Raw genomic sequence first — 21527 nt, 5'->3', positions numbered from 1 at the left:
TCTCTAATAAAGCAGAACAACCACGTGAGAGTACGTGTTGTGCATCATTAAGTCTTTGTCTTTGTTAAGCAACAATCCTTTTTTTCCTGTTAAACCATAAAAATTTATAAGTTTAAATCAGAAAAGAATGCCTTGTATGACCATGACAAAATATTTAGAAACAAAGTTGTCATTCCTTAAACTCTCTAGATGCTCTAAATTGCATCCACTCCTCCTCAGTTATTACATACAAGAAATAAGACACAAAGTACAAGAAAAACTAAAAAATCACATATAGAATAATCAATCATTATATTGCAATGTATATCAAAACCAAAAAACTAACTTTGATAGAGGAGAGTCGTTAGCAACAATGGAGAATGGAGAACTTTTCGATGTTGCTTGTTGTGGTGAGCTTCAATGCAGCACACAAACACAAAACGAATCCACCAAAACATAAGGAAAATGGCAACCAAGATAGCAGAAACACATAACTTTAAGGTAAATGACACAAAATTGACATTTATTCTTCCTTGCACTCGTGATCGAAGCAGTTCGTCTCCCTGAAAGTGGTGGACTTTGAACTCGCGTTCAGGAGGTTAATGCTAAATGAAAAAGTGATATCAATTGACAAAAATAAAAAATAAAGAAATATCCAAACATAGGAAACGTTAAGACTTTCGTTAGAAATTACACAAAACTTATCTTTGTTCTTCCTCGCACTTGTGAACGAAGTCCTTGGTTCAACCAAAAGAGAAAGCACAAAGAAACTGTGTGGTGGCAGTGCTTTTAGAAAATAATTACAATGTATATTATTTCGAAAAACTCCAAATTCCAACGTCATATAGCTCTTTGATGTCTAAAACTAGGACATTCAACATCATACATGGGTATATTTTTACACCAAACATATTTCATGAAATTTACCTAATATGACGTCGAAAATTGAGAAATAAAAGCCTATTGCATGGTAATGTAGATTACAACTACAACTATTACTAAAACGAAAGAGATGGGAAAAATAAAAACTAAGCAAAAAGGTTCTTGCCTTCATTCATAACAATAAGGTTAAATCATTATATTTGTCTCCATTTTTGTAGCAAAATTGCAAATCGATCCTTCTATTTTTTGTTTGTCTCAATTTGGTCCCTAACATGGAAAAATTGATGCAATCTGGGCCTTGTCGTTAAATTGGCTAAATAATGTTAAATAAATAGTGACTAGGCATGTTGTTTTGGAGTTTTAAAATGTTGTGGCTTAATAAAGAAGTTTGTGACATGGAAGCACGGTCGTCACTCTTTGGTGTTGAACTCGATTTGAATAGTGGGGAACTCAGTCTGGATGTTGCGAAGATCAGTTTAGTCACTACAGAGCTTGCTCTGCACATTGTGGAGCTCGATTTTCACTTTGCAGAGCTCAGTCGAGACATTGAAGAGATCGATATGCATGTTGCGGAGCTCAGTATGCAAACCAAACTTCGCAGCATGCACACTAAGCTTTGTCGTATCCAGACCAAGCTCTGTAGAATGTAGATCGAGTTCCATAGTGTGTAGACTGAGCTATGCAACGTGTAGACTGAGCTTCACAATGTCCAAACCGAGTTTTGCCACATCTAGACCAAGCTCCCCACTATGCAGACCAAGCTCCCCATTGTTCAGCCAAGCCTCAATATAATAGTAGATGGTCCATGCCTTTCTAGTCCAAGGTAGTGCTAGAGGTTTCGATTTAACCCAAGGCCACAGGGTCAGCCCCCACCCATTATTAAAAAAGCCCTATTTTAAGATGCCCTTCAAGTAGGGGGCCAGAAAAAAGCCTCAACCTCCAAAACCACCTCTCAAGTGGGTTAGGGTTAAGGTTAAAGTGGGTTTAGCCCCACTACAAAACTTCAATTAAATTTTAGAACCAATATAATTTATATATGCATAATTTATTGTAATTTTACTCTTTCTCTCTCTTCTCTCTCACACACACATGTAAATTAAACTTGTTGTTATAGGTGTGTATATATATAGAAGTAAAAACAATTTTTAGGTAATGACAAAAATAGCCGATGTTATAGTTTATAATTTGTTCATATCTAAAACCAATTATAAAGTTTATTACAATAATGGCATTTATATTGTATTTAGAAACTGTAGTGGAGGGGGTTCGGTCAGGCCGGTAGGTATGACATGGGAGGGAGATGTAATTCGGAGTTGAGCGGTGTGGTGTAGGCTAAGAGTGAGGTTACAGGAGCATTGATGAGTTTTCATGGAGATGTAACGGAAGATGCGGCAAACTAGTGAAATTAATGGTCAGTTACGAATGTGAAGTCTATAAATGGGGAGTCGTGGGTCAGGTAAGGACATCTTTTTTCTAAATTACATAATCACTCATTTTCCCAACTGCCCGTCTAACTTGAGCGCCGGAGTGTTCTCTTTGCAGGACCCCCCAGACAGCATTCAAGGTCACAGACGGATCATACAGGTTGGACGATCGGGAATAGGAGTGAAGGTTAAGCCGGACGATTTCGTGTCCCAAACACTGAAACATTTTGGCGCCCACTGTGGGGCCCGAAATTGTGGTTAACCCATAAACGAGAACAATGGCAGAGCAGTTGCAGTTACAGGTATTACAGGAAATGCAGAGGCAGATGCAAGAGACGAGGGCGGAGATAGCGGCTTTACGAGCCGAGCGGGAGAACGGGGCAAGGGGACCGTCGATGCAGTCAGTCAACGTGCACATGGTCCACTTGGGAGATGGAGAAGCTAGCCGACCACCGTTAGTTGAAGAAGTGGCGGGGGTGGACGGTGTGGGAGTTGAGGGACGGGGTCGTGGAAGAGGAGTCGGTCGGGGGGATGGGCCAAACGAGAGGGGGAGAGGAAGAGAAGCACGAGGAAGAGGGAGGGGGAAAGGGGATGAGAACGTTGGGCGTAACCCGGGAAATACAGGGCATAGGGAGTTTGTAGAACAAAATCAATTTGTTCGATGATGCTTTGGAGGGCGATGCACAATTGGATCAGGCTGAAGGGTTGCATCCCTTTACTGCGCAAGTTATGGGAGCGGTAATGCCAGAAAATAAAGTTTTTCCTTGGGTTGAGAAGTTTGGGGGAACATCTGATCCGGTGAAACACTTACGATCGTCTGTGGATGCTATGGCAGTGTATTCCTCTGATGAGTTGGTCTGGTGCAGGGTGTTCTCCTTATCACTGAGAGATGAAGCTTTAGATTGGTTTCATTCGTTGCCACCTCGGAGCATTGACGGTTTTGTTACTCTGAGGCATCTGTTTACCCAACAGTACGCATCGAATCGGTCTCGAGGCTTAACGTATACGGCACTTGTCAGAATGAAGCAAAGGCGAGAGGAATCGTTGAAAGAATTTATGGAACGTTTCAACCGAACCGCGCGGCAGGTACGGAATGCCGATCAACGATTGGTAGTCGGCACTCTTACCACTGCTTTAAGGCCAGGACCTTTTGTGGATTACCTGTATGAGGAGGAACCCCAATCGATGGATGAGCTGCAACATAAGTTGGCTGGGTTCATTCGAGTGGAGGAAGGGAGAGCCCATCGGGGTGAGCAGTGGGAGGGGGAGGCATCGGGAGTACCTGGAGGAAGAACGGGGCAAGATAGGCGGGGGGAGAAGAGGCAGAACGAAGGAGAATTTAGAAGAGTGGTAAGGAGAGAGCCTGAGACTAGGGGAATTCAGCAATATGTTCATCACACGCCTTTGAACGCTCCAAGGGTAAGAGTGATGGAGGAGGCTTTGAGGGCTCATTTGTTATCGGTGGTGCGGTCGCCAACTCCGCGGGGGGCGGATGAGAGCAAACACTGTAGATATCATCAGAATAGGGGGCATTCCACTGAGGATTGTGTCACGCTGAAGGATAAGTTGGAGAGTTTGGTCCAAGCAGGCCATTTGAGGGAATTTGTGCAGAGGGTAAATCCCCGAGTGGGGAGAAGTCGGGCGGGACAAGGGGAACTGCAGCCGGTCGTACGTAGAGATCCACCCGGAAACGAACGACCCGAAACGAATGGGGGGAATGAAAGACCCTTAAGGGGAATTATAAATACCATATCAGGAGGATTTGCAGGAGGGGGGCCGTCTTCAGCTGCTCGGAAGAGGCATTTAAGGAGCTTGCTCAATGTTAACGGGATTAGGATGGCACGGAGGACCATGCCCATAATTACATTCTCAGATGAAGACTTTCATGCTCCCGATCCTTACCAGGATGATCCCATGGTGATAACAGCCATTATTGCTCGCTATAGTGTGGGCAAGGTGCTTGTGGATCAAGGAAGTTCGGCGATATCTTGTACTGGAAGACGTTCCAACAAATGGATATACCGAACGAGTCGATCATGCCATTCCACGAGCAGATATTGGGATTTGCAGGCGAACGAGTAGATACACGAGGGTATGTGGACCTGCAAATGTGTTTGGGGTCGGAAACAGGGGCTAAGGAGTTAAAGGTGCGTTTTCTGTTGGCGGAAGCTGAAACTTCATATAATGTGCTGCTGGGGCGGCCTTGTTTGAACGAATTTGGAGTAATAGTATCCACTCCACATTTAACAATGAAGTATCCGGCGGATGACGGTAAGGTGTGGATCGTTCGGGCGGATCAGAAGGTGGCAAGGGAGTGCTATGCGGCAGAATTGAAGGTCAAGCCGCCAGGACATCGAATGGGAGAAGCACGGTCCGAGGTAGCTATGGCAGAGTTAGATCCAAGGGAGGATACGGACGAACGGATAGAGCCGATGGGTGAGGTGCAACCTTTTCCTTTGGGAGAAGCGGACCAAACAACCATGGTCGGTCGGGAGTTACACGAGGGAGAAACGGCGAGGTTGGGAAATTTGTTGGTTAGGAATAAGGACTTGTTTGCATGGACGACGTTCGACATGCCGGGAATCCATCCCGATATAATTTCGCACAAGTTATCGGTGTTTCGAGATGCCAAGCTGGTGTCTCAAAGGAAGAGACGACTTGGAATAGAGAAGAGGAGGGCAGTGGACGAAGAGGTGGGGAAGTTGTTCGAAGCTGGATTTATAAGGGAGGTCAGGTATACCACTTGGTTGTCCAATGTGGTTATGGTAAAAAAGTCGAACGGGAAATGGAGGATGTGCACAGATTTCACGGATCTCAACAAAGCCTGCCCGAAGGATACGTATTCTTTGCCAAATATTGATGCATTGGTGGATGGGGTGTCAGAGTATGAGATAATGAGTTTCTTGGATGCATACTCGGGATACAATCAAATACCCATGTACTAGCCCGACAGTGAGAAGACGGCGTTCATTACTGAACGGGGAACTTTTTGTTACGAGGTTATGTCGTTCGGCCTAAAGAATGTAGGGGCCACTTATCAAAGATTGATGGATAAGGTTTTTCAACAGCAGATAGGGAAAAGGATTGAAGTGTATGTAGACGATATGGTGGTTAGAAGTCGTACGGTGGAGGAACACTTAAGAGATCTGGAGGAAGTTTTAGAGCAGGTTCGGAGGTTTGATATGCATCTCAACCCCGCAAAATGTACTTTTGGGGTTAAGGCGGGGAAATTTTTAGGATTTATGTTAACTGCAAGGGGTATTGAAGCAAACCCTGACAAATGCAGAGCGGTCCTGGAAATTAGAAGCCCCCGGACGGTGAAGGAGGTTCAAAGATTGGTGGGACGTCTGACTTCATTATCCCGATTTATTCCCCACTGGCTGAACGGTTGAAACCGATCGTGAGAGCAATGAAGAAGACGACGAAAGAATGTTGGGATGATCACAGTGAGGAAGCATTTAAGGAGGTAAAGATGATTCTCACACAACCCCCAGTAATGGGGTGACCAGAGACCGGTCATGATTTACAGATATTCTTGGCAGCAACAGAGGTGGCCATTAGCGCTGCATTGATCCAGGAAACCCCTCAGTTCAAGTTGATATACTTTGTGAGCAGAAGCTTGAAGGATGCTGAGCATAGATATCAACATTTGGAGAAGGTGGCACTGGCGTTGGTGTATGCCGCTCGGCGTCTCAGACCGTATTTTCAAGGCCATCAGGTGGTTGTCCGAACGGATTACCCCATTGCCAAAATCTTACGAAAGCCTGATTTGGCAGGGAGAATGATAAACTGGTCGGTGGAGTTGTCAAAGTTCGGGCTCAGATTTGAACCCAGGGGATCGGTTCGAGGGCAGCACTTGTCGGATTTTGCTAGCGAATTGTCAGAGGAGCCAGAGGCATTTTGGTGGCAGCTGTTAGTAGACGGGTCTTCTAACAAACGCGGGAGAGGAGCGGGTGTAGTGTTGGAAGGCCCGGACGAAGTATTGATAGAGCAAGCTTTGGTTTTCCAGTTCAAGGTAAGCAATAATCAGGCTGAGTATGAGGCCTTGATAGCAGGAATGGAGCTGGCTTGGGATTTTGGAGCAAGATGGTTAGAATGCCGGACTGATTCGCAGTTGGTGGAGGGGCAAGTTGGTGGAGGGGCAGGTTAATGGGAGTTTTCAGGTGAAAGATGATCAACTGTTGCAGTATTTTAACAAAGTAAAGAAGATAGAGACAGGTTTCCAGCAGTTTCGGTTGCTGTATGTTCCTCGAACGGAGAATAGCCGGGCAGATCGGTTGGCAAGGCTGGCGAGCGGGAACATGAAAGGGGGCTTGCCTACTGTGATTAGGCAGATAGTGGCGAAACCTACTATAGAATGCTTTAGCTTGGGGATCGATGGAGGAGAAGGAGGTTGGAGAGAGGGGATTGCTAGGTTGATCGGCAAGCAGGATAGGGGAGAGGCACTCAGCCTGAGCGAGGCCAAGCAAATAGCCCGATATTGCCTGGTAGGGGAAGATTTGTACCGAAGGGGTTATGTTACCCCTTTGCTGAAATGTTTGGGGGAGAATGAGGCAGACTATGTGATGAGAGAGCTACATGAAGGGGTGTGTGGAAGGCACACGGGAGGAAGAGCCGTTCGGGCAAGGATATTAAGGGCTGGATTTTTCTGGCCAACCTTAGAGAAGGATTGTATGATTTTCACCCAAAAATGTAAAGCTTGCCAAAAGTATGGGAATGTTTTTCATGGACCAGCAACTGAGTTACAGGGGATTATGTCCCCATGGCCATTTGCACAGTGGGGAATGAATATTGTGGGACCATTCCCGATGGGGAGAGCTCAGATGAAGTTTCTTTTGGTAGTAGTGGATTATTTTACTAAGTGGGTGGAGGCTGAACCTTTGGCTAAGATAACAGCCGCTCAGGTTCAGAAATTTGTATGGAGGATCATTTGCCGGTTCGGCCTGCCAAGGACTATAGTAACAGATAACGGGAGACAGTTTATTGATAAGAAGCTATTGGCTTTTTACAGGGAATGGGGAATAAGCCCGGTGACTAGTTCAGTCGAGCACCCACAAACGAACGGTCAGACGGAAGCTATAAATAAAATCATCGTCAATGAGTTGAAAAGGAGGCTCGGGGAAGCAAAAGGTGCGTGGGTGGAGGAGTTGCCTCAAGTTTTATGGGGGTATCGTTGCACTCCTCACGGGGCAACCGGGGAATCGCCTTTCAATTTAACGTATGGGACGGATGCTATGATCCTTGTCGAAGTAGGAGAGGCCACGTTGAGGAGGAATTGGGAAGATACGAGTCTGAACGATGAAGGGCTGAGGGGGAATTTGGATGTTTTACAAGAAAGAAGGGAGGCAGCGGCCGTCCGGGTAGAAGCGCAAAAGAGGTGGGTGGCTAGGAGATACAATGCAAAGGTTCATCCAAGGCAGTTGATGGAAGGGGATCTAGTCTGGAGGAAGGTTGGGGAGGCCAGAAGAGATTTGAGGCATGGGAAGTTGGCAGCGAATTGGGAAGGACCGTTCAGGGTAAGGGAGAGCTTGAATAATGGAGCGTATCGGCTAGAGTTTCTGGATGGAAAACAATTCCTAATACTTGGAATATATCACATTTGAAATTGTATTTCAGTTGATCAATATAAGTAGTTTGTAATTCCATCTCTTTCAATAAAATGAGTTTTCTTTTTACATTTGGTTGATAGAAACGAACGAAATTACAGGAAAGATTTCGAAGGCAAAGTCAGGAAAATGACTTTGGGGAAAATCAGGAAAATGATTTCCCGTTCGGTGGTCATAAGGAGAGACAAGGAGGAACGGTCTGGCAAAGTCAGGAAAATGACTTTGGGGGAAATCAGGAAAATGATTTCCTATTCGGTGGTCATAAGGAGAGATAAGGAGGAACGCTCTGGCAAAGTCAGGAAAATGACTTTGGGGGAAATCAGGAAAATGATTTCCCGTTTGGTGGTCAAAAGGAGAGACAAGGAGGAACGCTCTGGCAAAGTCAGGAAAATGACTTTGGGGGAAATCAGGAAAATGATTTCCCGTTCGGTGGTCAAAAGGAGAGACAAGGAGGAACACTCTGGCAAAGTCAGGAAAATGACTTTGGGGAAAATCAGGAAAATGATTTCCCGTTCGGTGGTCATAAGGAGAGACAAGGGGGAACGCTCTGGCAAAGTCAGGAAAATGACTTTGGAGGGAAATCAGGAAAATGATTTCCCGATCGGTGGTCATAAGGAGAGACAAGGCGGAACACTATACCAAAATCAGGAAAATGATTTCCCGATTGATATTTGCAAGGAGAAGATAAGGAGGGACGTTCTGGTAAAGTCAAGAAAATGACTCTGGAGGGAAATCAAGGAAATGATTTCCTGATCGATATTTGTAAGAGGGGATCACAACTTTAGTGGGAAGCGAATCCCTATCGAAATTTGATGTTCAGGTAATGAGCGTCGCGAGGTGAAATATAAACACTTTGATTGTTAAGTACAAAATGGAAAGTAAATGAGTTGATCGGCAAGCGCAACGTGAGAAGCAAAGGCATAGCGATATGCATATATAGTAGGCGCAAAATAAGAGTCTGTTACATAAGTTCTATTCTATTACAGATAGAAGCAAAAAACATGATAAACAAATGAAAACAGTAGACAAGTAGCTAGTTCTCGGTAGTTTCGGGACCCTGGGGGTCGGTGGTCGGAGTCGCTTGGTCGGGAGCGGGAATTGCTTCTGTGGAAAGTTGGGGGGCGATATCAACAAGCTGATCATCCACCAGAATCTTCATAATGTCAAACCCCTCGTATTGAAGGGGACACTTGAAGAAGTAGTGGCACTGGGCAATACCTTGCTCAAACCCGCGCTGGCGTTCTTCGCATAGTTCATCCTCTAAGGTGGCGAAGTCGGCCCGCGCTTTATCCCGGTCGGCTATAGCGGTGTCCTTTTCCGAGGTTAGCTGCTTAATCTGATTAGCAGATTGCTGAAGGTTGCGAGTAAGAGAATCCACTGATTCTTGAAGTTGTTTGACTTCATTCTGAGACTCGAGGAGAGAGGCGGCGGCTTTACCCCGAGCGTCCTCTGCCTGCTTGTTAGCCTTTTCAAGACGGTCGGTGAGGGAGGCGATATCCTCTTTCGTTTTTTTCCAGTTTGTTGTTGGAAATCTCGAGCTCCGAAACCAGAAGAGGTTTGGTGGTCCCTGCGGCATAGTTCAGGCAGATGCCGGCGTGGGAGAGCAACTCATAGGCCATGTCAGAGGCTTCTGAAGGAGTGAGCTTTTTGAAGGGCTCTCGTTCTTCTGGAGAAAGGTTAAAAATGAGACGGTCGGACACGTGGATGTTGGGGTCAAGGGGACCAGATAGTAAAGGGCCGAGATTCCTTTTCTTTTTGGGGGGAGAGGGAGTCTTTTCTTGACTTTGGCGTTTTCTTCCTTTGGTTTTCGGGGCAGAGGAGATGACGATCGGTTTGGAGTCGTCTATGGTGGAGGTCTTTAATGGGGCAGGAGGGGCGGAGCTTGAAGGGGTGGCAGTGGAGGAGGAAGGGATAGTGACGTGCCCACTGCGCTGGTTTTTGCGGGCTAAAGCGCCAGCGAAAGCTTGATGTTTCTCCATGCCTCCAAAGAAGTCTGCAAGGATAACACAAATTTAGCAAGTTAATAATGACCGGTCGGCTAAGGCAAAAATGTAAGGAAACTTACCGAACACCCTAGCTTGTAGAGTGTCAGACCCGATGAGTTCTATGAGTTTGCGAGAGGAGGTCTTGCGGGGTAGCTGATCGATCTGACGGATTACTTCTAGCTCATCCTCGCTCATGTCAGATTTTTTCCAGGAAATAACTTGGTTAGGGTGCTCGGTCCAGTATAGGGGGAATTTGGGCTGACCCTCAGAAAAGTATTTAGGTCGGTCGGGTTCGCGTATGGCGATTTTGATGAAGTTGGATTTGAAGTCTTTGTATGAAGAGTTGAATGAGGTGAAGAGTTGTTTATCTTTTACGGGGACTAAAGAGATCCAGCTTTTGTTGGGATGGGGTTGGGCCTTGAAAAAGAAGAGGAAAGAAGCGGGGGTGGGTGTCAGCAACAAACCAGTGCAGAGGACCGAGAAGGCCTGCATGAATGCCCAACCGTTCGGGTGAAGTTGGGCAGGGCATATGTTCAACTCACGGAGTACACCGCATTGGAAGTCAGAGAAAGGCAGCCTCACCCCTAGGTCACGAAAGAGGGTTAGGTAGGCGTAAAAGAAGTCCAAAGCATACCCTTCCCGACCGTGACATACCCGTTCGTTGGAACGGCATACCACCAAAGATATGTCGGTCGAATCTCGTCGGAGGTTTGACATGAGATCCACAGATTCGAGCAAGCGTATGATGGAGGAGGTGGAAATGAAGTAGGTTGGGTGGCCTCATGCTTCGTGGGGAGCCCATTCGTAACCCGAAATGGTGGGCGGTGGAGCAATGCCGGTCCACTCAAGAGAGTTGTCTACGTTAAACTCAACATCGTCGTCAGGAGCTTCCTCCCGAACGGGTTGACCGGACGATGGGGACGAGGAGGAAGGAGAGGAGGTTGAAGCAACCGTGTCGTCAGCGTACCCCCGACCCTCGTCTTCAAACTCATCAGAAGACCACGTTGAAGAAGACATTACCTGAGTAGTTGGATGAGGAAGGAAAGTGCAGAGCGGGAGGAGGGCAATGGGGGAACGGGAATCGGAGAGCGGAGAGAAAGGAAGGTGAGAGTGAGGGAGGGCCCCCCCACCTTTTATAGCTGAAAAAGAGGGTTTGAGAAAGCATCTCAGCCGTCCATAGACGACAAATCCAACGGAGGGAAAGTGGTGACTCTTCGGTGGACAGATGTGATTGATGGGCAAAAAGATTGTGACCGTTGCTGAAGATGAGATCAAATGGATAGGGTAACAAGACGTTTCGTTGCCAAGGCCCATTTCAAGGGTTTCAATCCCTTCGCTGATTGAAATCGCTCGGGGCTTGGGGGGCTTGTGTAGTGGAGGGGGTTCGGTCAGGCCGGTCGGTATGACATGGGAGGGAGATGTAATTCGGAGCCGGGCGGTGTGGTGTAGGCTAGGAGTGAGGTTACAGGAGCATTGATGAGTTTTCATGGAGATGTAACGGAAGATGCGGCAAANTAGTGAAATTAATGGTCAGTTACGAATGTGAAGTCTATAAATGGGGAGTCGTGGGTCAGGTAAGGACATCTTTTTTCTAAATTACATAATCACTCATTTTCCCAACTGCCCGTCTAACTTGAGCGTCGGAGTGTTCTCTTTGCAGGACCCCCCAGACAACATTCAAGGTCACAGACGGATCATACAGGTTGGACGATCGGGAATAGGAGTGAAGGTTAAGCCGGACGATTTCGTGTCCCAAACACTGAAACAGAAACATAATTGTATATAAATGCAGTACTTTTAAATGTAATATTTTATTTTTAAAATTTTTAACGAAACAAAAAAAGTCTTTAATAAGAGATATTTAATCAAAGTCAAGTGCATGAAATTAAAATTAAAAGAAAAAGCACATGAACATTTCTAATTTATGAAATAACTATTTCATCAGTAAAGGTGAGCATATATTTCAACCAAACAACTATGATAAAAAGGTGAGATAGAAAAACAATTAATTGACACCATAAAAACTTTCTCCCTAAATTCAGGGTCCATCGGGCGTCTTCCAATAACCAACTCAAGTATGACAACCCCAAAGTTGTATATGTCGCTCTTCTCATTTACTCTAAGCGTGTATGCATATTTTGCAGTAGGAAAAAAGGATCATGTTTGGCTCCAAGGAAGCAGTATCAATGATTGATTGTAAAAGAAATTTAGAAGATGATTGACAACTTATTTCTAAAGCATGTAATATCCTATACCTATATTACAATCACAGTATCAATACAAAGATCTATAATGCCAACGAAAAATCAAACAACTTGTCACTAAGCAACAAAAACAGTAAAAACAATTGCCCATGGAGGAAACTACTGTTGTGATTTGTAGGTTGTGAGGAGGATAAGACGCACACTTCTAGTTCTAGTAGTAATGCACCAAAAATCAAACTACTAGTGACCCACCATGCCATATACTACGAGTTAAGCCCCAAATGCAGAAAACCAAACTTGTCTTCTAAGTTGAGTTTGAAGGATTCCAAGACAGAAAATCTAAGAAAGCCTTAAAGCTGTGAACGATGAAATGATGCTACTTTGAAATAAATTAACATTTTACACACAAAAAATACATTTGTAAAGACACTCATATAAGTATTGGATTATCCATTCGCTATAATAAATATAGAAATCATACTTTCAAACAGACTACAGGTCGACGTTACCTTAGAACAACTTTCGCCCATGGTCCTATAGGAAACGACGGTGACAGCGCGAAAGCGTGTCGTCGATGGTGTGGAGGCTCGGACGTAGTGTGTGGGCTCTCCGACGAGAGTGTGAGCAAAAATAAGGTGTGCTTCCTGATGTGTAGGTGTGTGCGAAAATAAGGCGTGTTCTGGGACGAGAATGAACTTTCGAAATGAAATGAAGAGAGGTTTGCACCTATTATGATAGGTGTTTTAATATCTATCATAATATGCTTTCACCATAATTTCCATTTTTCCACTGCGTTCAACTTATTATGACAAGTGGCTTTTACCTATTATAATACATGTAACTTCGAAAATGCCATTATTACACCTATTATGATAGATTTCTTAAAATACATCATGATATATCTTAGTTTTATTACAAAATTATGACAAGTGGATTTCACCTATCATAATAATCTGTCATGGACTCATCTTTTTTCACTAGTGTGCCCATTATTATATAGTCATTATAATCTTGCTGGATTTTGTTATTCCAACTGGTAAATCATGACTTTTTAATTGAACGTCTCCAACAAATATATTCCATGTGAATGTCATATTTAAATATCATAAGTAGTATAGGATCCCTTCAACTCTATATAAGCTCATGCATGCAAACTTGATGTTCACTGAAATATACTTTGTTATTATGATACTTAGAATTTCTCAACTTTTTATTGACTTGAATATCGGAATACATTTTGTAAGTGATCTTTCCTTTGTTTCTCAACCTCCAACCGCTCACTACCACGTCTCAAAAGATCTTACTCCCAAATTCGGTAAGAACAATATCGAATGCTCAGTTTGCCAAAATGTTCCAGGTTAACCAACATCCACATGATCGCTGATTGTGATAATAGCAGATTCACAAGACATTGAGTTCAAAAGGTTCGACGGACAGTATGTGAAACAGGTAGTAAGAAAACAGGTAAGACCAAAGAATGTCCTTGTGCCTGCAACTTGAGCTGCTGAATTTGTCCCTCAACTGGCATGTAATTCCCATTCCCTACCATCACTCTAAACAATGGAGCAGGTTCAATCGGAAGTTTTAAAAACTTGGCAATCCTTGGNTGTAAAAAGTTATCAGAACTTCCTCCATCAATTAAGACTTGCACAGGAAATTGATTAATATAAGCTAAAAAGCGAATAGTGCCCACACTGGTTCCCCCTTTTAAAGCATGCAAAGATAGGTGATGCGCTTCCTTAGAAACGTTGCATTTATCCTCGTTTTCTTGATCAGTTACAGTCTCTTGTTGCGTTACATCCTCTTCTTCTAACTGTAGGAAAAGATGTTGCCTATTGACACACTTGTGATTAAAAGTGAATTTTTCATCACAAAAATAGCAAAGACCCTTATCTCTTCTCAATTGCATTTCAGCTGGACTAATCCTCTTAACATTGCTATTTTTTAGTTGTGGACTGCTGGGAGTGGATAACAGAGGTGGAAGGTTCAGTTTAATATTACTGCTCTGATTGTGATACGCTTGTTGCAGAGGCTGAGACATGGTTTTCGGTGCATAAGTGGAAACCATTGTTTTAGTGAAAGAGGGTTTGGGTGCAGGATTGTATTTATCTTCGTATAACTTTGCCAAAGCCACCGCTCTCAACAATGAAATTGGAGATAGAGCTATCACATCTCTCTTAATATCCACATTTAACCCACTCAGAAAACAATTCAAAAGTACCTCATCACTTAGACCTGCTGATCTATTTGCCAACGACATAAATTGTAAATAATAATCAGAGACTNAACNTGTTTGNTGNAGTTTGAACAGTTCCGCCATTGGGCAATCGAAAGGCGAAGGTCCAAATTGTGATTCAAGAGCACGGGTTAAATCCATCCACGTATTTACAGTGGCTAACCTCTGTAACATCTGAAACCAAGGTACTACTTCACCTTCAAAATGCATAGCAGCTATTTCCACCCTCACCATATCCGGTGTACTGTGATAGTTGACAAATTTCTCCGCCTTGAAAATCCAGCTAAGCACTGAAGACGTGCCATCAAAGTGAGGAAACTCCAGAGAAATATTCCTCATGGGCAATGCAACATTAATCGGTGTTGGTGTAGTGTTCGTCGTGGACTCTTCATGGTGTTGGTGAGCTGATTTTTCTAGTAACAAACGTTCTAGGGTTGCTTGTATTTGATCAAAACGATGTTGATTTTCTGCCTCCTTTTGTGCATTGTAGTCCCGCTGTTGACGGTCTCGCATCTCAAATTGTTCTAGTTCCGTTGAATTTCACTGCCTTGAGTTTTCAATTCAGCTTGAATATCCTTCAGTCTGGTAGCTTCCGCCATGAAGAGCAATGAAAGCACCAATGAAACGTATGAATTATTTTATTGAGTAACTGTGTATGCAGAGTATGTATATATAACAGTAAAGTATTTCCTCTATTACAGCTCAACAGTAACAATGTAATAGAAATTGAAAAATAGGATGGGTCGGTGATCGTTATCGAACTGGAAGGATAAGAATAGAAATTGAAAAATAGGATGGGTCGGTGATCGTTATCCAACTGGAAGGATAAGATTCAACCTATGACAGAGAAGAATGAGAATGAGAAGGAATTCAGAGAGAAATAGCAGAGGAGTCTAGAAGGTCAGAAAAGAGAATTATACCAGGCATGTTTTTCCCCTCAAACGAAATCCTCTAAATATCTCCCTCCCGTGTGAGTGAAATCTCATTTCTGTCCTTGACCTTTTATGTATGTTACATAATGCCTAGGTCATCATCTAGATATCGTAGCTAACTGTTCCTACACACTCACATATCATTTATATCATTTAAATCAAAAGCTTCGAAAAGATGTAAAAAATAAATTTATGACCAATCTGTAGTTTATATCTCTTATAAAATTGTCTAAATAAATAAAATATATATTTACTTTAAATTGTAAATTACAAATATAAAAATATTTGCCAACAGCTTACGTAAATACTTAAACTTGGAGGAACCATTATCTACTTTAGAAGTTGTTCTTATACACGGGATTTTATTAGAAAAATATTATTATTAGATTATTATTATTAGGGTTAAATATGTTTTTAGTCCCTATACTTTGAAGCGATTTTGGTTTTAGTACATTTTTAAACTATGGTACAATTTAGTCCTTCAACTTTAGAAAACTCTAGTTTTAGTCCTTTTTACCAAATTTTTTTAACTTTATTTGTTGTCCCAAGCACGTTTCTCAATTAGCATTGAAGCAAAAGTGTGTCAAACAGTGTAAACAATCCAAATGCTATAATGAAACGTGTTTGAAACAACAAATAAAGTTAAAAAAAATTGGTAAAAAGGACTAAAACCACAATTTTCTAAAATTGAAGGACTAAATTGTATTATAGTTTGAAAATGGACTAAAACCAAAATCGCTTCAAGATATAGGGACTAAAAACATATTTAACCCTTATTATTATTACACAAAAACAAAGAGAATGAAAGCAAGAAAGATTAAAATGTGTTAATTGAATTCAATAAAGGATTGAACACATTATGTCGAACCAAACACAAACCAATACGCAACAAATCATAACTCATTTAAGGGCAAAATACCAAGAGCGACTGTGTTTAATATATCTTGATATAGTATTAATAATGGTAAAGAGGGGGAAAAAATTACAAAAGAAATACATGCAATATGAATTCGAGGTGAGAAACCGGGTAAAAAAAACATTTAATTTCTTCTGTAGAATACTACTCTCAGCAAGAAGAACAAATGCAAAGAAATAAATCGTAAACAAGGACACTGGGATTTTATTCCATAACTCAAGGGGTCATGTTCTGTTCTCAAAGAAGAACATTAACTTACCGGAAGTCACACATTACCATGTTTTTAATGAATTTCTTTAAGGTATTTTCCTTTGGCTTGGTAAGGCTTTATTTCAAAATTTGATTCACCACATATCATATAGACGACCAGTCCATGATCAAAAGTCATAAAAATCTCCACCTTCTCTCCTGATCCTAAATTTGCCATTATGCCATGCCAATCTTCATCGTTAATGGAAATTACTGAGCCATGGTTGTGTATCTGTAATGTGCATTTTGTGTAACTAACAATTAAGACATTTCTTAGACATTCGGTTGCCATGATTCCAGGGGTTGCTAAATAAACAACACACAAAATCATTCTCTTCATGCCACTATTCTGAGGCACATTGAAAGAAACAGAATGTCCCTCACCCATATGGACCAACCAGTAAGGGTAGTTGTCACCTGGAAGAGAAACATCACAAGACTCACTGCTTGCCAATCCCTGTACCAGTAGATCAAAGGCTTAGTCATGTATGTAATTTTGCTCTTTAAATCATGAACTACAATCATTATTTTATCATTACAAACAAATCACAAATATTTATTGTCCCAACCATTTCATTAGTCCCCATCTCGATAAGCATGGAAAGCACAAAATAGGCTTTTTAATCAAATTACAATGTAAACACAAATCAAATTTAACCAAATTGTTCATAATTTTGATGTACATTTTGGTTTCGGTATTACGGCCCTTTCAACTTATATTTCCACTATATTTTTGTTATTAATGGGAATCTAACAAACACAATTGAAGTGTAGCATGATCATTTGTCTCGTTCATCATTAAAGTCAGGTATTTTTTAAATGAAGCATTGATATAGAAACAACAGTTGGAGAAAGGTAAGTTCTGTAGTTTCCTTTACATAGTGTATTATCTAAAGTAAATGATGAAGGTATTACAAAAAAGGCAAGAGCTAGAGAAAGAACCTCAGAAATGCTATTGTTGAGAGTGTTGAAGAAATCATTGTAACTTCCAACACAATTCAAAGAAAACCTCAAATGACGCTTTGAAATTCTTGACGCCGTAAAATTTACACTGTGTTCGACAAGAATTTTCTTTACTTGCTTAGATAATTGAAACTCCGTGTCACATTGAACCAGAACAGTTCGAATCTTTTCAAGGACGCTGAGCAATGGGGCAAGGTCACGCCCATTATTATTCTCCATATCCATGCAATACGGGCTAATATAAGATTGTGGATTCACAATTGGTGACATCCAAGACCGAATGATTGAAGGAAAAATATTATGTGACGATGCTTCAAATCCACGTAGAGATATATATCCAATGCTTTTTGAGCTTACAATTGAACAGGGCAATTGTTTCACAGCCGTACTTTCAGCTACTGTATTTTCAGTAACTAGAGTTGTCAAGGATTCCAACTGCACTATATCTTCTTCCAATATGTCAATCTTGAAACAACCAGAGAGGATGAAAGTTCTTAAGGATTTCAGCTTATATACTTCTCTTGGGAGACAACTTAGACTTGTGCAGTCCTTCAAATTTATCAGAAATAGATTGCAGAGATCTCCAATTGATGGGTGTACGTTGCACAAACTTGGACAATCTTTTAAAATGAGCTGTTCAAGACTTGGTAGTATCGAAAAGTCAGGTGTTTCTCTCAAGTACTTGGAGTGACTAAGATTAAGGAATTTTAACTGCTTTAAAACCTATAAAGATAGTTTTTTACAAAAGGTTAGGGAAGAAAATAAAAAAAAATGCAATAATACTATTCTATTTTAATTAACCTGTGAGTATTTAAAGAACTGGGAGTGTAATGAATACCTGGGGCTGTTTCCTGAGTGGTTGTTTCCATAGGAGTTGGAGATGACTATGCTTTAAATCCATTGCAACCACATTTTCCATACAAAAGTTGTTTGGAATGTATTTAGAAGGAAACCCTTTCCAAGAAATCCATCTGAGTTGTTTAGAAAGATAGCCATAGTCTCCTGTAAGTTGTACATGATCCAGTTGTAGCAATCTTAAACTCTTCATATTTTTGAAAGCTTGAGCTTCGAAGCAATCTCTGCTGGTTGAATATAGTTTCAGGGACAATCCCTGCGTAGCTTTCGTTCCCTGTGATGAACATATCAAAGAGATACAATTAAGAAATTTCTCAATATCAGTTGATCATTGATACTTATTAATGCTGAGTCTAAAATGTTAACAACACACGCATCTCACTCAAAAGAAAACACTTTCAAAATCATATAAAGAATGTTCTTACACTCTTTGTTTTCAGGATATCTTTTACATCTTCATGAAACCATAATCGACTCCTTTTTCCCGGTTCCTGTGGCCAATCCTCACGAGTAATTTCTCTTCCCATGTCTCGTAACAAAGGATGCATTCCAAGTTTGTTGTTCCTTTCAACTTTTATGAAGTCACGTTCTATGAGAACTGTTATTCCAATATCAGCTTGTAGTCCACAGGCATTTAGTATCTCTGTGACATAGCCTCTCTCTTTACCAATAAAGAAACAACATACATCAAGAAATATATCTTTTTCCATGTCACCTAAACCGTCAAAACTTATTTTCAATTTCTCTGTAATTTTAGCAAAGGCATTTGGCAGTAACGATACATATTTCCATTCTTGAACTTGAACAGAGGGAATTTGTATTGTCCATCCACTGAGGACCTTAAGGGCTAGTGGTAGTCCTCCACAATTAGCAACTATGTTCCTTGCAATTACATTAAATTCTTTCCTTGGTTTTGCTTCTCCAAAGGCATGCCAACTTAAAAGCTCAAGGGAATCATTTTTGTTCATAGCATCCATTTTATAAACATAATTAACTTTCAGTCTGTTTAGCATTTTAACATCTCTAGTTGTAATGATTATCAGAGTTCCCCTACCAAACCATTCGCGATTCCCGCATAGGTTTTCTAGTTGGCCAAACTCACTCACATCATCAAGCACAATGAGTAACTTTTTTCGGGAGAATTTAGTCTCGATCAGGGTTCTTCCCATCTCGTCGTTTTCCAACTCAAACTTGTATTTTAGGACATCATCAAGAAGATGTTCTTGCAAATCAACATATGTTCTAAATAATCGAGACCAAAACTCTCTAATATTTTCAACAAAACTCTTACCAATGAATAGACGATATATTTGATTGTAAATGGCTTTCGCTATGGTCGTTTTACCCGTTCCTACCATTCCCCATATCCCTATTATACAGACTTTGGTGTCATGATTTTGAATACATCCAATAACCTTTTCCACGTGGGACTCTAATCCAACAGGAAATTGGGTAATAAACAAGTCTTTATAGTCCAGTAATGTCTGAACGTGCCCAACAATTACCTCCACAAGTTCAGCATCATCCCTTCAAGAGGAATGATAATGTGTTACCAAAATTAAATTACAACCTTAACATATGCTTCATTCAGTCTCAGACGAAAGAAAGTAGGAAGGATTCATTTGTTTACCTGAAATCTCTGACATCCCAACTAGTCATACCTGCAGCTGTGGTGAGTGCACGTCTCCACCTGGACAACGCATGTTCCACTTGTTCTCCTAAATAGCTTTTGTTTGCAGTTTCTTCCAACGCTTTTCCAAAATCATCTTTCTGATCACGTACATCCAATCGTTCAATCTCGTAAAATACGGGCAGAACTACCTGGCCAAAAGTTTCGAGGCATTCAATAATCTTTTCAAGCTCAAGAAGACAGCATGTAGATTCAGTGTATGTTTTGGAAAAAACGATTATTGCAATCTTAGAGACTGCTATTGCTCCCATGTGTTCTTCCAGCTTCATTCCCTCTTGCAGATTTTCCTCGTTAACCAAAGTTTTGACTTGAGCTTGTAAAAGGACAGAGTGGAGATGAGAAACCAACTTCCTACCGATGTCTTTTCCCCCAAAGTTAATGAATACATCGTATATGAAATGGGGTTCTGATTCTAGGAAGGATGAAGATGATGAGGATGATGAAGAAGAAAAGAACTCCATCAAAGGAATTGAGGTCAACTCTTCAAAGGTAAAGCACTAATGTTAAAGATGTCATCTCATACTAGAGTCTGATCAGAAATTTGTGGATATAATATTATATATTTTGCATCAAAATTTAAAATTTGTTGAAGAATCACCGGTTGCAATAAAATAGAAAATGATAATAAAAAAAGTTGAAAATATGATATAGAGCCTTCAGATTTTCTTTCCTTAAGAAGGAAAAATAGTTGGTGAAAACATAATAGACTCCATTTATTTGTAGTCCTCCAAGTTCGTTACGAACCACCAATAATGAATGACTCTGCGTTAAATTCCATACATGTTTTATATTTTCTTCCTGGACCCACCTCAGTGAGGATACTTCATTTTCTGCCACCTTCTCGTTGAATTTAAGACATTTTAAGGGTTGCAGTTATTCACTTTGGATTTCAAAAAATTTTCAAATAACTTGTTCTAAAAGATTTCAGCACTCGCCAAAAATGAATTTGGTCTGCTAAGAAACTGGCTCACCAAAGTTAAACCATGGTGAGCAGAAAAAAAAAAAAAAACTTACTTCACCCCTAACTTAACAATCAAACAAACTTTTTAAAAAACAATATTTGTTGGAGGAAGAATCATGCTCATGACACTTCATTTACTCTTTATCTTTATATTTGATTCCATTGAAGTTTAAGCTTTAAGATGAATATTTTGTCATTGACTTTTGAGATTATTTATATTTTATTAAATACTATGATTTAGGTTTTGAGATGAATGATTTATTTATTATCTAAAATGAGAAATAAAACCAACTTTTAAAATAGGTTTGTACCTTTTTTAGATTTTGGTTACATATTATAGAAAATGTTAAGTTAAAAAAAAAGTTGTAATTTATTATAAATAAGTTAGTTAACCATTTAACTCAATAACCTATGGTGGGTTGGATTGCACTCAAAATATTTTTTGAGTGTACTACCAAGTGAGTTAGGTTGGGTTGATCACTAGGTCAGGTCGGGCTGAGTTGCTTCTAGTAGAGATTTAACTCTATAATTTAGATAATATGTTTCGATTTTAAAGGAAAAAAGTGTATAAAAACGTAGTGGAAATTTTAATTTTTTTTCAAAATTATAGGCCCAGATTGCAAAGGAATCAAAGCCATATATACC

General features: G+C 40.9%; 3 protein-coding genes across 3 annotated transcripts; 2 read left to right on the top strand and 1 right to left on the bottom strand.

The window, feature by feature from the left end:
• Positions 1-3026: 3026 nt before the first annotated feature.
• LOC106773338 lies at positions 3027-4367 on the top strand. Its single transcript, XM_014660037.1, has one exon. The coding sequence runs from the start codon at positions 3027-3029 to the stop codon at positions 4365-4367; it is 1341 nt and encodes a 446-aa protein (XP_014515523.1).
• Positions 4368-4393: 26 nt separating this feature from the next.
• LOC106773337 lies at positions 4394-5230 on the top strand. The gene has a single exon (XM_014660036.1). It carries the CDS (start codon positions 4394-4396, stop codon positions 5228-5230), a length of 837 nt encoding a protein of 278 aa, XP_014515522.1.
• A 10831-nt stretch (positions 5231-16061) lies between these two features.
• On the bottom strand, positions 16062-20522 carry LOC106772906 (TMV resistance protein N). The gene is made up of 5 exons (XM_014659535.2): positions 19862-20522; positions 18657-19758; positions 18215-18505; positions 17356-18099; positions 16062-16870 (listed from the first exon to the last, which is right to left on the bottom strand). The coding sequence occupies exons 1-5, from the start codon at positions 20380-20382 to the stop codon at positions 16448-16450; spliced, it is 3081 nt and encodes a 1026-aa protein (XP_014515021.1). The 5' UTR covers positions 20383-20522; the 3' UTR covers positions 16062-16447.
• Positions 20523-21527: the final 1005 nt, after the last annotated feature.

This window comes from Vigna radiata, chromosome 9, assembly GCF_000741045.1.
Source record: "Vigna radiata var. radiata cultivar VC1973A chromosome 9, Vradiata_ver6, whole genome shotgun sequence".
NCBI classification, from domain to species: Eukaryota; Viridiplantae; Streptophyta; class Magnoliopsida; order Fabales; family Fabaceae; genus Vigna; species Vigna radiata.
The sequence above is the reverse complement of the archived record's forward strand: the minus strand, read 5'-3'. Positions and strand labels throughout refer to the sequence as shown.

What these genes read in the sequence shown, in the direction of transcription:
- LOC106773337 (XM_014660036.1), top strand. Translation starts at nt 4,394, where the DNA reads ATGTGTTTGGGGTCGGAAACAGGGGCTAAGGAGTTAAAGGTGCGTTTT.
- LOC106773338 (XM_014660037.1), top strand. Translation starts at nt 3,027, where the DNA reads ATGCCAGAAAATAAAGTTTTTCCTTGGGTTGAGAAGTTTGGGGGAACA.
- LOC106772906 (XM_014659535.2), bottom strand. Translation starts at nt 20,382, where the DNA reads ATGGAGTTCTTTTCTTCTTCATCATCCTCATCATCTTCATCCTTCCTA. An exon ending in TGGGATGTCAGAGATTTCAG is followed by an intron (nt 19,759 to 19,861) that starts GTAAACAAATGA and finishes TTCCTCTTGAAG; the next exon opens with GGATGATGCTGAACTTGTGG. An exon ending in ATATCCTGAAAACAAAGAGT is followed by an intron (nt 18,506 to 18,656) that starts GTAAGAACATTC and finishes TGTTCATCACAG; the next exon opens with GGAACGAAAGCTACGCAGGG.